Source organism: Sycon ciliatum, chromosome 1, assembly GCF_964019385.1.
Source record: "Sycon ciliatum chromosome 1, ocSycCili1.1, whole genome shotgun sequence".
In the NCBI taxonomy this organism is placed as follows: domain Eukaryota; kingdom Metazoa; phylum Porifera; class Calcarea; order Leucosolenida; family Sycettidae; genus Sycon; species Sycon ciliatum.
The window spans coordinates 27,826,087-27,842,475 of record NC_088643.1 but is presented as its reverse complement, the minus strand read 5'-3'; the positions used below and the strand labels follow the sequence as shown (position 1 = coordinate 27,842,475).

General features: G+C 46.0%; 1 protein-coding gene across 2 annotated transcripts in view; it reads right to left on the bottom strand.

Moving 5' to 3' along the window:
• The window catches only part of LOC135821453 (dolichol kinase-like), a 63,039-nt gene that overhangs the window by 14,291 nt on the left and 32,359 nt on the right, over positions 1-16,389 (bottom strand). For both annotated transcript variants that reach the window (XM_065334498.1, XM_065334500.1), the window contains 5 exons: positions 15,175-15,266; positions 14,614-14,764; positions 8,042-8,136; positions 5,287-5,419; positions 658-823 (listed from right to left, as the gene is read on the bottom strand). In XM_065334498.1, coding sequence (XP_065190570.1) covers positions 658-823; positions 5,287-5,419; positions 8,042-8,136; positions 14,614-14,764; positions 15,175-15,266 — 637 coding nt within the window. The remainder of the gene's footprint in view (positions 1-657; positions 824-5,286; positions 5,420-8,041; positions 8,137-14,613; positions 14,765-15,174; positions 15,267-16,389) is intronic.

Sequence of the window (16,389 nt, the reverse complement as noted above, 5' to 3'; positions counted from 1 at the left end):
TTCCCAAAAGGGAACATATAAAAGTGTCTCCCCCGAACATCGGAGCGCGTGCTTCCTGCCGACTGACTTGACACTTGGCTGACTCACGACTGCGTCTGGAGCACACGACAAGCCCGTATTGTTGTCCCTCGTGCGGGAATGCGACTAGATGGTTGGAGGTGACAGCGTTGCGAATGGCAAATGGCCCTCAACGTCTGCTCTCACAACTCCATGTGCGACACTGACTCGCGCTGCTGCCTGGTGCTCACGAGGTGTTTGTTGCGCTGGAAGCGGAACGTCACTGCAAGTTGGTATCCCAAGTGATGTTTTGGCTCGGAGAGCACTACATAATGCAGTGTCTCTGAGCAGAAATTTCCTCTTATTGTTTGAACCGGCTCTGCCTCTCGGTATTGAGCACTCTCTTGGACAGCCTGGAACCTCCCTGTTTTATAGATAGATAGATAGATAGATAGATAGATAGATAGATAGATAGATAGATAGATAGATAGATAGATAGAGAGAGAGAGAGAGAGAGAGAGAGAGAGAGAGAGAGAGAGAGAGAGAGAGAGAGAGAGAGAGAGAGAGAGAGAGAGAGAGAGAGAGAGAGAGAGAGAGAGAGAGAGAGAGAGAGAGAGAGAGAGAGAGAGGATGAAAAGAGACAGAACGAACAAAACTAACCTGAGTTGAAGTGACTCAGAGGGAAGGCAAAGCATGGCACTGCAAATCCCACCAGCAAATAAATGTGAGTCAGTATAGCATTGCCACAGTCACGGCTGTCCACGAACGGACGCAAGTACTGATCCAGTGTTGTCCCAATCGGCCAAACTCGCAGTGAACGAATATACTTGTGAATGGAAAGAAAGCAAAAGAGGAAAAAGGTTGGCTGAAGATACCTTGCAAATACCTTCTTCAGCTTTCCCTGTAAAGAGAGAGCTGCTGCTGCCATTAAAAAAATCCCACACCACACAGGAAATCAAAATACGACACAGGAAGTCGCGACAAACTCGGCAATTAAACGTAAACATAGCTCGCTGTACCACTTCAGACTGCGGCGCTAGTCTGCCCACTCTATTTGCAGATCGCCGCCATAGCAAGGACAAATCCGTAAAGATTTTGAAATGTAAGTCCCTCTAGACAGCTGTTTCGCTTCTTGAGAGATCATCAGTAGATGTTGAGTGAATTGCGTCCTGTACACGAATACGAGGTACAATGGAGGGTGAAAGATCGCACCAGGGTCTGCACGAAAATTATGAAGCAGTGTCCACTCTGCATCACCAAAAAGTGCCACATACTCCCCACGCTGAGATCAACAGCGTTCCTCAAAAAGCAATCACAACTCATCTCAAAGTGCCGGCGAACAGGTACTTTCTTCTGACTCAGAAGCCACAACGACACCACCTAGCTAACAGAATCAATGCAGCCTCTCAATCGCAACACCAGGCAAGCCACACATACACACACACACTGTTCAGTTGCAGCCTGCTTTCTACGACATCTGTCTGGTTTCGGCTTCGAGTGTGCTTTGTAATCCCTCCTCTCTAGTTATGATCAATGCCATTGCAGTCGTTCTCTGTGCTTTGACCTTAGCGCCTTGCACCATACTATACCAATTGTGTGCTCCGCTTGCGTACGCCTCAATGCCTCATGCCTCATGCCACTTCGTATGTGAATATCGTGCTCGGGCCTCAGGCTCCGCTGGGCTCAGTTGCGCCTGAGCCTGTTTTGCAGAGCAGTTCTTTGTTGGGTTCTTATGCATATGGAAAGAAGCTTTTTCGTGGTGCCTTTTCTTGGCTGTGCTGTGATAAATTAGGAGTGATTGGCTGTTCGTGGGCAACAGTCCGTTTCAAAATGATTAGCAATCCTAGTGATCGCCCGGGAAGTTTGCCGTCTTACCGTATGAGCTGCCTGGAAAAACTCGCTGTGAACCAAAGAAATATTCCGTGTGAAAGCATGAAAAATGACCAACTCACTCACGTAGGTACGTCTGGTTTTACAACAAACAAGTTCTTCCTCGATATGGAGTCACAGAGGGCATGTCGAAAGCGTGGTAAATGTTGAAGATCGCCATGGGTCCCGTTTTGTCATCAAACAGTTTCTTTGAGCTGCAATGCAATTTACTCTCACCATGGGACAAAAACGACATAGACACAGACTCATTCTCAAGGCCATGATCCGGCCAAGCCATCCGTGTGACTTCGACGACTTTTGAGAAAAGCAGACGCCTGTGAAAGCTGATAGAAGACGGCGCCGACTCTTAAATTCAAATAAATTGGCGATCGTGAAAATACTAAAAATATTCTCTGCAAGAAGTCGATTGATCGATGTGCCGGTGTATTCAACACGTAGCTACAGCTGACAGTGCAATGACTTCACTCACACCGTTTCGACATACGTGAGCCAGTCCAGTGTCAGTGCAGTTGGCAGGAAGCGCAAGCTCCAACATTCGGAGCAGCCACCTTCTTGAATCTTATACAATCATGTACCAGCTTGATCACCAATACAATGAAAAAAGTTGGAGTTGAAGATAGGTTGAGATTTGAACCTACAACTTCATGGTCAGCAGACAGCATTCATAACCACAAAGCCAAAATGGCGTAGAAAATCATGGGTTTTTGATGAAAAGTCGCTACTGGCTTCCAGGGCAAAAATTCTAAGGACGCGGTCACACCAAGCGCGATTCAGCCATTCAGCGAAAAAAGCGCTTTTTGACGTCTTCGTTGCTACAGAAACAGCTGAATTTTCGGCTTCAGCCGTTTTCAGCAGTCAGCCGTTTTCAAAGCGCTGAATGGAGCGCCGAATGGATTCAGCCACTTTCAGCCATTCTGGCGCAGTGGCGGGAAAAACAAAATCGTGCAAATCCAAAGCACATCTTGCCATGGATGCATCGTGTTCTAAAATATTCCGGCTTTCGTTGTTTGTTTCGTTCTTGGTCCAACTTCTCTCATTGCCTGCTGTCTGTTATTGTCCTCATCTTTCCTTGTGCGCTTTCTACGAGGTTCGATTTGGTCCGGCAGCGTCAGACAAGGGAGACTATTGTGCGATAGAAGCATGCGCACCATGATATCGGCGCAGAGCAAGATCCAGACAACGGCACAGAGTCTAGTTTCAGGATCCATGGCTGCACTACAAGCTCAAACCCACCTCAATCTTTCCAACAATTACTCTGATTCCAATGAAGCTCCCAGTACAGTACCAAAACTCTGCTGATTGCCACGTACATGTTCAACAGAAAATAAAAGTTAATTTAAAAATTCAAAAAATCAAATTCAAAATTGGACGCGAAGAAAAACCTCTACAGCACGCGAAAAAAGTCAGCGAATCATATGGGTCGATGTGACCAACCGCTTCATTCAGCACAAGCCACTTTCAGCGCAAGCTGAAAACGGCTTGTTTGGTTGACCGCGGCCTAAACCATGGGAAAGAGACAGAAACCTAGCCGAAATTCCAACTCCTTAACGGCTGTTCCAATTGTTCATAAACCTTTACAGAACAATTTGATGTCTGATTGCTAAATTTTTCGAAATGCACTATAGAAAAATTCAAGTCTTCTGCACTCTTGTGAGAGCTTGAGTCGTAGGCCAGACCACACACAGTGTAACACCCCCAACACTGCAACAGATCCAGCCATCGCCCCCAATAGGAGAGTCCTAAAGCTCACACAATCTCACAGTCTGATGCATACACGCATATACACACACACACACACACACACACACACACACACACACACACACACACACAGATTTTCCCAACCCAGCCCATATTCAGCTCAATAGGGACCTTTCGCACCACGCGTACGGATACGAAACGAATGCTGATTCGTCACCTGGGTTCGAGGATTCGTCAGAGTCGCCGCGGAGAGCTCGTTTTCACGAATGGAAGCCTCTTCATTCGTGGCACGCTCCGAATCCGTCAGGTACACATTTTTTGCAAGGTACACATGTTTTGCCAGCTATATACACATTTTTTCCCTTGATTCCATGATCCATGCACGTGTGCGCGAACACACGTGTACACCCGTACCCCAAGCTACCGGCCGTATTCGTAGTTGCCATGCACATTTGCATTACGACTTGCGAAACCTGAATTCTGTTTTCAACGAAACGATTACGAGCCGAATCAAACTTTCGTTTCGCATTCGATTCGTAGCAAATGCGAAAGGTCCCTAATATGCAATGCTAACTAAACACCCAGGACCACTGACATCTAAATATCCAGCCTGTAAACCCCTATGAACTTTGTCCACTGTTGGATATGCTGACCATGACTCTTGCACTGCCGCTGCCAGGTCTGACACTGTCTTCTTTGCCACCATCTGACATCAGATTGCAGGCTTGCAAAAGGATGCCAGGTTGTTGCAGTTCAAACCTGGCGACTGAGCTGGCTGGGTGACCAAGCAAGCAAATCCTTTCTTGGCTCCGTGCCGTACCCAATGCTGCCGGTTTGACTTGGTGGTTGTAGGCATCGCGCCATCGTGCTGGTAGAACAAGGGCTGCCCAGCTTCAGGAGTCCCAGCACCAAGACGGAACAACCAAAACTTCTCTCGCATCGCATCGAAAACACCGTTCTTCTTCAGCATGACGCTCATACTTCTCTTCCGTGCACGCATAACTGTGAGGCTCGGCCAGGACGTCAGTTTCCCCTGCTACAGACTAGTTTCGGTCTTCGGGTCGCTGCGCTTGACTTTTCGCAGCATAGACATAACAGTGAATGGCCAAATCCACACTTCCCCATAAAAAGTCGTACACATCGCGATTCAACTCGCGGTGGTCACGATGATTTTTCTTTGTTGTCTCCTTTGACCTTGCCATCACAACCTCCCATACAAAAGTGAGTCAGATATCGCGATCGGACTGGGTTTTAACTGTCAAAACGTGCGTGGGAGATAAGCGACAATTGTGATGAGCCGGACCAAGTACAAATGTGATAAAGCCGGTGCTCAGGGCTGTAACATGCAGGCCGGCCAGCGTCAACAGGTGGCCAGAGATGGTGAGGAGGAAACAATCACTCTAATTGACGTTTGATTACCATAAGTATATGAATGTATGGTAGCAGCAGGTGAAACCCCCGGATGTATACTTGCAGTATCAACAGCAGCGGGGCCATACAAGGTAATCAAAATCGGTTTGAGGTGCTGAAAGTGCACAAGAGTCCGGATTTCACAAATGACACAACTGTACCGGTACATGTATTATGACCATGGTGACGTGTCCGGCTGGCGAGAGAAACAGAGGATGACCACATAGGGAACAAGCCATCAAACATCCAGTAGCAAGATTAAGATTTTTAGTTACTCTCTTTACTCACCTCAAGGATGACAAACAGCATGATAGCTATGCCGCTAGCAAAGATCATGAACTCTTGATCCAGCACCAACCCAGGCAGAAAGACAGCCACCGCCAAGAAATGGAACTTCTTGCGTGACATCATTAGCTGAAACCTAAAGCAGGTACACACAAACACGAATACACATCCAGTGTTGTCATTTGCGGTGTATATCTGGTAAGTATATGTTTCTGTCAGCCCATGCTGACAATCCTACAGGCATGGCTACAACGCAGTTTGCAGTGTTATGGACATGATAGAAGCATTGATTTACCAAGTTCCCTGCCTCGGAACGTGTTTCTATCATAATTTAAAAAAGGATAACTCATGTCAAATTTGTACTGCAGGCAGGACTTTTTCCGCAAAAAAATACGTTTAGGATATTGACCAAGATGAGGTCTATATTTCCCATAAACACTCGGCTTCAGGGTTTATTGACTTTATTCTATACACATTACGGCGATATGGGTAATATAGCACCAGTCAAGGATCACAAGAATTAGTAGAGGGTGATATAGAAGAGTGATAAGTATAGATTATAGACCGGCTAGGAGGTCTATACAGGATATATGGACCGAGTTAACGACCGAAGTCCCCCAAGGTCTTTTTCGAGGCAGGGCACCGTTGTTATTGATCCGAGAGTCCCCGCAACTCCCCGGGTTCCCCTCAGATGTGTACGGTATTACGAAGCAAAGGTCCGATTACGCTCGACCAAGACCCTATGCAGAGCTGGATCAGGCGTTGCACACTCTGGGGGATCATGTACTCTTGATATAAGTGGTCAAATATAATTGCGTATTTATAGACCAAGCAGTCAAATGACCGCTTAGGTATCAGGGAAATTAGTGGGGTCTAATACTAAGAAGCCAATAAAGACAAATACGGGTGTTTCACAACACTGCACACCATGAATGCTTATAGAAGTAATGGGCTGAAGTCCACATTCCAATAGTTTTCTTACAGTCCTTCCAGATATACTTGACTGTCCCCTAGGAAAATCGCGATTCCGCAGCCGCGGCAAATTCCGCGATTTCCCTAGGTTTCCGCGAATCAAACAGTATCCCTGCAGTTTCTTCCTTTTTCATTGACTTTCAGTCAATCCATGAGCCCGACTGGTAGGCTGTATACCGGTACAGTGCATGTGTTCTGTGCGCGTACATAACATGGTACATGAAACTAACCCTGCAAGGCCTGAACCCGGTTGCATGGTGGGTGGATCTCGTGCATGGTCGAAAATATCGTGCCTGTGAACTGTCTTTTGTCTCCAGCACTGGACTTTGATGCTGCAGTTTCCGCAAATTTACTGTACTTGGCCTACATTGTGCCTACTTTTCTCAGCAGCCTCTTCCGCAGATTTCTGGGTTTTTTCCCTGCGATTTTCAATGGGGACAGACTTGATCTCTGGCATTTCAAACCCCTCCAAATTATTCGTAACTCGGCCAAAATATCCTCTCAATAAGGATCCATTTCTTGGAGAAGTAAACCTCAAAAACACAATGGGACAAGTATTCCGCACTGCATTGTCAAACAATTCTGTAAAGATCAACCTTCAGCCCATCTAAGACTATGGTCAAAAGTAGGATGACGATCATCTTTTTTCCTATATGAACTGTAGTGTTCTTAGGAACGACGTGAGTGATGGTCTCCCTTCCCTCAGATGTGCACTTTCCAGATCGCTCCACGATGGAGAGCAAGAAAGATGGACATAAAGGTGTACACACGCCCAAGGCTGGAAATCATGGTTAGACATGAACATTATAAAAGCTATTTTGGGGAAATCCTTGAGAATGCATATGCGGACTAGGTGCTAGCTCCCATCCCTTCAGTGCTGGATGGCGGAGCTAGTTTGTTGCAACTCTGAGCCCCCCCCCCCCCCAAACACACACACTTGGTGCCTGATGACTGCTGCACTGGCATGAAACTCAGAGTCGTAACAAACTAGCCTGGCTCCATTGTTGTATTGTGTTCTCTAGGGAGTAAAACAGCAGAATTGTGAGATGAGGAGCCTAATGGCGCCAACACAGATCTGTAGTCCTTGCCAAAAATGCGAAAAGCTACGCGCCTGTGTTATTGAGTTCAATACACACCTGTATACTTGCACATACGCACATCCATGCATGCATAAACACTAGGGGTGAAACGATTAGTTCGAATATTCGAGTATTCGTTCGAAAATTTCAAACGAGCGAGTATTCGAAATTTTGCACTCGATCGTTTTTTTGTTTTTTGATTTTTGTTTTTTGTTTTTTAGTATTGGCATTGTATTTTTCCAAAACATTTGTTGTACCGCTGGTCCACTGGTATGCATGCGTTATGCATGGCTTTGAGTCAGTATTTTACGACTTGGACGATGCGATCACCACGGCAAGTAACGTTCTGAGATATGAAAGTACTGATGAAAATCGTTACTTTACACTCTGTACAAGACGTTGGCGACTTTTGTTCTATGTTCACGGATAATTTCTTCCGAATTGGTCGAGAACTCGCAAATCTAGTGCTTTTGAATTTTGATAAAATACTCAAAATAATCAGATACTCGATCGAATATTATGAACGAGTGATCGATTGGTCAAAATAGATACTCGTTTCACCCCTAATAAACACACCTGTATACTTGCACACACGCACATCCATGCATGCATATATGCACGTGCACACGCACGCACGCGACTATCATGTGACCTGTACAGGCAACGACACCAGTGCCATGCAAAATCTTCATCGCGTATTCACCTACCTATTGGCAAGGAGTATTTTTCGTTGCACAAAACCTTGTCGAACCAGGAAAAATGCCACCACCAGGCAAATGGCCCAATAGCCACACAGCATCGCCTGCAAAAAGGTAAACAAGTCACACAACAATGGGAAATGTCAGGGACAACTTTAAATATACAAAGAGGCGTTTCAGAGAAAGGAGTTTTAACAATGCGCATGCGCTGGAGGAGACAACTACGGGTGACTGGCCTGAAACGTAATAATTTTTTTCGACATCACTAATACAAGAATTTTTCATCCAGCGCATGCGCCAAAGAGTGAATAGCAACTAAATAGAGCGGTTGTCAGTTGACAAACCCCCTTTTGACCTTTTCCCATATACTAATAAGAAGAAAAGAGGACCAAAGAGCTACAAGTTACACTTGAATATCCACTAACACCACCAGTTACTTTACAATCAGCATGCGATAACATTGCACGACACTGACCAACGGACAGGTACTGACGTTCTACACCTAACTGCATACATGTACATCCGCCAACGTCCTTCGCAGCTGAGACTTTCAGCTTGTGCTTGTCTTGGTTGCGCTCACCTTTCCCTCCTTATGTTATTTCTATAACTTAACGTTAGTACCTTCCAAGTTGGAAGGCTGTTAGAGTGCGCACCCGAGACGAGCTAGAGCTGATTGCCAGTTAGGTGTAGAACGTCAGTACCGGTGGTCAGTGTCGTGCAATGTTATCGCATGAGCTGATTGTAAAGTAACTGGTGGTGTTAGTGGATATTCTAGCGCAACTTGTAGCTCTTTGGTCCTCTTTTCTTCTAATAAATGAATCCTTGGCTCTCCACCCGAGTCTTAACCACAATAATTATACTAATACAAGTAGGTACTAATAGGTACTAATTATAGGTTAGTGCATGGCAGGGAGGGCCTTATGGCTTGTTAGTGCCCGACAGGTTAGCCTGAGGGCCGTAGGCCCGAGGGCTACCCTGAAGGGCACAAACAAGCCATAAGACCCTCCCTGCCATGCACGAACTATTTTAGAACGAGGTTACATGCATTATCTCACTTCCATTATGCGTGTGTACCACTATATTGGGTAGTTTTGTGGTTTGTGTGCAGAGAGACTTGGTGTGGTATGAAAGAATATTTTCTTCTGGAAAGTTATGGTAACTCAGCACCACTTAGGACTACTAAAAGTAGAATGGAAGCAAATGAAATGCTGGGCTCTTATTGCGAGCTTCATTCTTATTCATACATGTAGCTTGTGGAGCTATTTAGGGGCTTTGAGAGCCCCTTGTCGATAACTCTAATGACTTTGATCTTCGGTTTTTATAGGTTTCCGCAAGCTGTTGACAAAGAAAATTCGTACAGGTGAAAGAATACGGGAGGCAAAAACCATACACACTTCTGAATTGCGTAGCTTTTAGTAGTACACCGTACACGTTATGCAGAGTTCATTATCTGCACCGTACTATTATGCATACAGGGAGTTGTACGCACCAGTTTAGAGTATATTCAGCGGGCTTTAAACTAATCCAAGGCCCTCGACGCGTCATCAAGAGTAGTAAATAAACGATTGAGCGGGCTTTAAACTCTGATAAGGCCCTTGGCGGGAATGTCGCTGATTGGTCGTTTCCTGGACAACGAGACAGACCTCGTTCTAATAGGTACTAATAGGTACTAATAGGTGCACGTAACACCAGTACCCTATTTCCCCGATTCTAAATCGCACTCGGTTATCAGTCGCACACCCTCTTCCTCCTCCCCCCTTTTTTTTAAGCCATAATTATTGTTTCAATAGAGTCACGTAGGTAGGATATCACACTCGATTGTAAGTCACACCACCTTCTCTGCCCTTGAAGTTACCGTATTTTCCGGAGTATGAGCCGCACTGGAGTATAAGCCGCACCCCACAAACGTGGCTTAAGAGTAGAGCCCACACGCTCTCTTCCATTAACACTGCAATAATTCAACTCATTTCACAATAATTATTACAACGTTTCGGCAAATTGCCTTCATCAGGTTCACAATGATGTGCAAGCTCTCAAACCAGCATTAATAAAGGCCACCTCCCTGTCAGTAAGAGTTGGGTGTGAAAAGCAGCGTGATAAGAATTCAGCTCATAGCGCTAATATAGTGGCAGATGAATGTGATACTGTGTGGATGAATGTGATGGTGCGTGAGTATTACTTGAAGAGTGTGAGTGATACGTTTTCTTTCTTTTACCTTTCTCACATACTGTAAAAGCCATATATATACATAACGAAATGCTAACTCTGAGTAAAAAATAGAAATCGTTATACAGAAATCGATACATGTACTGTCCTATTGAGCGTTGAGAATAAGTGAGGACCGTTACCTTTGGTACACGTAAACCAGTCGATTTTGGGAAATCGTTATATATGCGCCTCGTTAGAATAATGGCTTTTACAGTACACTATATTCACACATTGGAAAGGTGCAAATTTCGCTTTTTGTACTTGCTGGCTGCTGTATTTCTACCTGAAACCATATTACCTACATGTATATAAGTGTGTGTTTTAGTTATTACATTTTTATGTGACGGCGTTCCACTGATGAAAGTCACAAGAAAACGTTATGGAACTAAACTTTATTCATTTTTTGCTGTTGTTATGAGTGCACAATTGATCTTATGTATTGCCAGTTTAAGTGTAAAAAGGCGTGAATTATATTTGGGGAAATGCGGTATACGGTCACGGCTTTATTTACGGTGTTGGAAGTGGTGGCTGATAGCACTCCCGCGGCCACTGCAGCAGCTACTAAGGGCTGGGCGCAAGTTCTTCGTCGATTCAATGCAGCTCAGGAGTCTCCCCACGACGAAAAATCATGTTCAAAAGAGGATTTGAAGGGAAAGATGCAAAGAGAGGATTCGTGAACTGTATTACCTAAGCTGTACGTCAAGGCAAAGCGCATAGATAAAGCACTACCAACGCAGTAGTACGTTGTGTCTCAGAGCTGCAAATGCTCGACATTTTGGTGACATCAGGAGCTCGAACATCATCAAAGATGCAGCATTTCAAGCTTCTAACAAAGCAATGGACGCCGTGTTGAAAAAGAACAAGAGAGAAGGAAAGCTGCGCCCCGTCCAGCACAAGGAATTTATTCGTGATGCCGACTTTGCCAAGATAATGGACCTGTTCATGCGACCCAAGGAGCCAGATGTTCTGAATCAGTAAGTGTGGTTCTCCATCTCTCTTCATTTCTCTCTGCGCAGGCGAGAGCTGCAGCGGAGTATCAAGAAATTTGATTCGGTGTTTCGTCAAGATGAGAACAAGAAAGAGCGAGAGAAAAGGCCGTCGTCCTTGCAACAAAGAATCACGCTGGCGGCTTTGTTGACAAGTACGATGCTCCAACCTCTGGCCGAATCCAAGATGGCGACCAAGTTTTTTCAATCAAATTTCTGCTGGAGCATTTAAATCCAGACTGTGATGCACTCTTTCAACGGCCCAAGTCAAACCTGAAGAGGGGCGAGAAAGTATGGATCGCGAACTGTCCCCCTTGGGAAGAACACACTCGGTACAATGATGCAAGCTGTATGCAAGTAGTGTGAACTGTCTCGTATATACACGAATCATTCTGTTCGTGCCACTGCTGGTCAACGGCTCTCAGCTATGGGAGTTTCAGAGCGCCACATCTTGTCTGTGACGGGACGTCGGAATCCGATGAGCCTGAGGAATTACTCGTGGACAACGGACCATCAGCAGGATAGCATGGGCGCCGTTCTGGATGGGGACAAGTCTTCTGCTACTGAATCAATCAAGTGCAGTGCCTGCTGTGGTGGCGAGTACTGGTGCTGCTTCTTCTGCAATAACAACGGACGCATGTTCCCTGCCTACTGGCCAGCCACATTGGCGCCCGGTCAGCGGCAGTAACACCTTCTCTGACAACCAAGAACTTCGTTTTCACTATGCTTGTAGTGACTTCATATGTACATGCGTTTTGTGTATATAAATCATTTTTCGTAAAAATGGCCCTGTATTATATTTTCGCATGGAAAGAAATAAACTTTCTCTTTGGCCCCAACTTACTTCGTTGTGGTCTGGTGGACCATTGTAGCCGTCATGGTTGACGTAAAAACACCATAATTGGTGACCCCTGACACTGCGCTGAGTCGGAGTTATTAGTGCTTTATGGATGGCATGGAGCAGGCCCATCGTGCCTTCGACCTCCGTGGCCCAGATTGAGCAGGCGCCCAAGCCCACGACCTCACCGGCCCACCATCCGCCAATCCGCCGATCAACAACCACGATCTCCCAGCCCGCAGCCGCCTCTGACAAGATCAAGATCCGTCCTCCGCTGTCACGCGTACGTTTCCCTTGTTCCTTTCTCTACTTTCTTTCTCTAGACTGCCTCTGGCATGTTCTTCCACCTCTGTCACGCGTGTTTCCTCTTTCCCTTTCCTGCATTTGTCTACCTTGTTTTGGATCTTGTGTCCACGTGTCATACACAACGGTATTCCACATGCAGCGCATATTTTTTCTCTTTGTACAGTGTATTTTTCTTTCCCGTCTTTCCGCTTTGTACGCTTCGCTCACTCTTTCTTTTCCTTTCCAAGATCATTTCCGTTTGGCGTTCTTCAACTGCTCTCGGCTTCATCTCTGGTGGGGGTGTAATGTAGTGACTTCGTACATATGTACATGCGTTTTGTGTATATAAATCATTTTTCGTAAAAATGGCCCCTGTATTATATTTTCGCATGGAAAGAAATAAACTTTCTCTTTGGCCCCAACTTGCTTCGTTGTGTCTGGTTGGCCATTGTAGCCGTCATGGTTGACGTAAAACACCATACGCTCACTGAGAGGCCAAATTCAGCTTCTGCCCAGTGGAACAGCTCCAGGGCTCACACCAGCACGCGACGTAGCAAACAGAGAAGAGTCGTCCGAAAACTGCGCCTCCAGAGCAGTGGTGGATGAATCCGTTCGGCATGAGTCATTGACTTTTGATAGAGAGGCCTTCGCCGTAGTGATAGTGAACTCAAAGCCAGCACCAGGTATGCCCCTGACACTCTACTGGCATTTGGATTTGGTGGCGACTGCTTGCACTATATTGAACAAGATTTGGGGGGGGGGGGGGGGATATGGTGCAGCCTTGCAGTAGGCCATTGGTGACGCTGAATGGGTCAACTTCCGTGCCGCTTACACACAATAGGGAGGTTTCGCTCTACATAATTACGTATGAAAATCCGAATGTCGTACGCGCCGGGGAGCGAGGGCAACTTTCATACGTAAATCTCTCTACGGATTTCTGTAGGAAAGCTGTTTCCTACGTTGGGTCCTCCGTAGGACTTTTCGAAATATTTTTTCGCATTTTCCACGTTTGTCCATGGCAACGTTCAAGCCGCGCGAAACACAAGGTACACACACCGTACACCACGCGCAAAATATAATGGAAAACGCGGTTTCGGTTCATGGTGCATGCGGTGGGCGCATGCAGCCAACGTGTCTCCAAAGAAACGACGCATGTTTAGCAGTCGTGGAGAAATCAAGTAGAGCGAAACCCAACTGCTCTGATTTTTACGTATGAAAATGCCGTGCAGTTCCTACGTTATTTTCATACGTAATTCCGTAGAGCGAAACCTCCCTAATACCACAGACGTCTCGTGGTGAAACGACTGGATAACTGCAAGCATTGGAGGTGGGACGTCAGCACGGGACAGCACTTGCCACAGACACTCACGGGGTACGGAGCCGCAGGCTTCCTTCTTTCTTTTTCAAAGGGGAAGTTCACCCTAAAATGAAAACTTCACAACCTGTAGCAAAAATTGCACTGATTCAAATGGTGAAGGTCCCAGGTTGATCGGAGCAGCCGTTCCCGAGTTATACCAGCTTGAAGTTTGCACTAAATTTGGTGACATCATGATGACGTCATTAACTTGCTCAGGCTAGGCCGGATTTATGACGTCAGAGAGATAGACTTTGCATGGGAGTATATGTGGAAATTTCAGTATTTTGGCTCTCCAGTATCCCAAAGAAGTCGGATGTATTTCAAACTTCGGTATGGGACATATGGCACCCTACCGGTAGCCCGACTGGAAAAAATTCTAGTATTAAATTCATTGTCGCAGAGAAACAAGAAAGAAATGTTTTCCCCATCTACTTCCGTACATGTATACAAAGTCTATTTATCTCTCTGACGTCATAAATCCGGCCTAGTCTGGGCAAGTCATCATGATGTCACCAAATTTAGTGCAAACTTCAAGCTGGTACAACTCGGGAACGGCTGCTCCGATCAACCTGGGACCTTCACCATTGGAATCAGTGCATTTTCGCTACAAGTCGCGAAGTTTCCATTTTAGGGTGAACTTCCCCTTTAGTCGATAAAGGCGAAGAAGCCCTTGGCTGTGTACTCAATTGCTTTTTCAAGCAGCTGTCGCACACTGAATACCATGTCTGTGCAGGATCTGCCTCGCCGAAAACTGCATTGGGACTCTGGGAGAAAATCACTAGCCAGAATTTGAAGCCGAGACTGGATGAGACTAGCCAGGGCTTTGCAAAGACATCTAGGAGTGCGATGCCCCCCCCCCCCCCCCCCACACACACACAACATAAGTAACCCCAAATATGCAACTTACTCGAGTCAGGCTGAATAAAAAACGGAACGTCCACAGTACAATGTTCACGTTCATCACCAATTGCATCCACGGAGCCAGGAAGAACACAATCGATGCTGCTAACCAGCACATTAGAACTATTGACCAGCGTTTATGTGATGACATGAGCAGCCTGTTTCACAATAAAGGCATGTATAGTACACAGTCATGAGTACAAACACGCATGCACGCATGCCCCCCCCCCCCCCCCTTCCACACACGCACGCACGCACGCACGCACGCACCATACAACAGCAAACAATGTTTGTGCTGGGATTGCACCAATTCTACAGAGTTCCTTTATCACTTTCTTCCATATTCAATATTCCTTTTATCATCTAAGATAATTCAACCTACATCCACACTGGGGATCATCCAATAAAAGTTTAATCTTCCAAAAATATGTGCACGGATATGAGTACCAGAGTCACACGGATATGAGGCCACCAGAGTCACACGGATATGAGGCTCAGTTGGCAAAACAGGGCTAGGCCATCAGAGTCACACAGAGAGTCATACAGCTAGTATTCACGACTCACTCACTGGAGATGACGAAGGCACCATGGTGATGATAGAGCTGATGTCCAAGGCCAAACAATGACCACTCCCACCATCAACGAATACGTGACCATTACCTTAGTGTGGAACAGGATGAGAAGTTGGACAGACAAATAGACAGTCAGTCAGACAGACAGACAGTCAGTCAGTCAGTCAGCCAGTCAGACACACAGACAGACGGACCAACATACAGAGGGTAGTCGGTGACCACAACGATGACGAACCACCACTTGATCCTAAAAAAAACTAGTATACAAAAAGGAAGTGACTGCCCCCACCCCGACCATTTCACAAGACTCTAGAATAGGGGTGAAACGATTAGTTCGAATATTCGAGTATTCGTTCGAAATTTTGCACTCGACCATTTTTTAATATTTTTTTAGTATTGGCATTCTACAGTTGCGCTCACTGAAATCCGACCCAAAGTACAAAGCTGGCGCCCTGGATCAGTTCCGATTACATCATTGTATGCGTACATGTGTACGTCCAGCTGCATTCATTCCACTTCCAGGGCGTCAAGGGCCGTGGAAGCTGAGGGCGCCAGCTTTGCACGTTGGATCGGATTTCAGTGAGCGCAACTGTAGTTTTCAAAAACTTCTGTTGTACCGCTCATCGACTGGTATGCATGCGCTTTGAGTCAGTATTTTATGACTTGGACGATGCGATCACGACGGCAAGTAACGTTAGTTTGTTATGAGATAATGAAAGTACTGGTGAAAATCGTTACTTTATTGCATGTCACGTGAGGGTTGTCCGTACTACGGCCAATCAGCGCCCTCCGCAAGCGGTCTGTATTTCTTGATATTGCCCGCACAGCTGCGGGCAGGAATTCTGCGTATTGACCGGTTTATTGCCCGCTGAATCTGCTCGCTCACGCATGCGCATTCACAGTATGCCAAATCCACTTACCTTGTGTAGGTTACAGTTTTGATACGTGGTGATACTGATGTAAATCCGGAAAAGGATAACTTACAAGACAAACCAGCTCCAAATTTGTTGGAAGATGCCCATACTGGTAGTAGCTCAAATGGTGAAGTCAGTGAAGAGAACGCGAGCGTTGAGGCCTGTCAGTTCGAGATCACTGATGAAGACATTGAAAAAATGATCTCCGATACCAAAAACCGGAACACATCCGCCACCACCAAGAAATGGCTCGTCGTCCCGGGCGAGTATTGCCGAACTCGAAAGATCTCCTGTGAT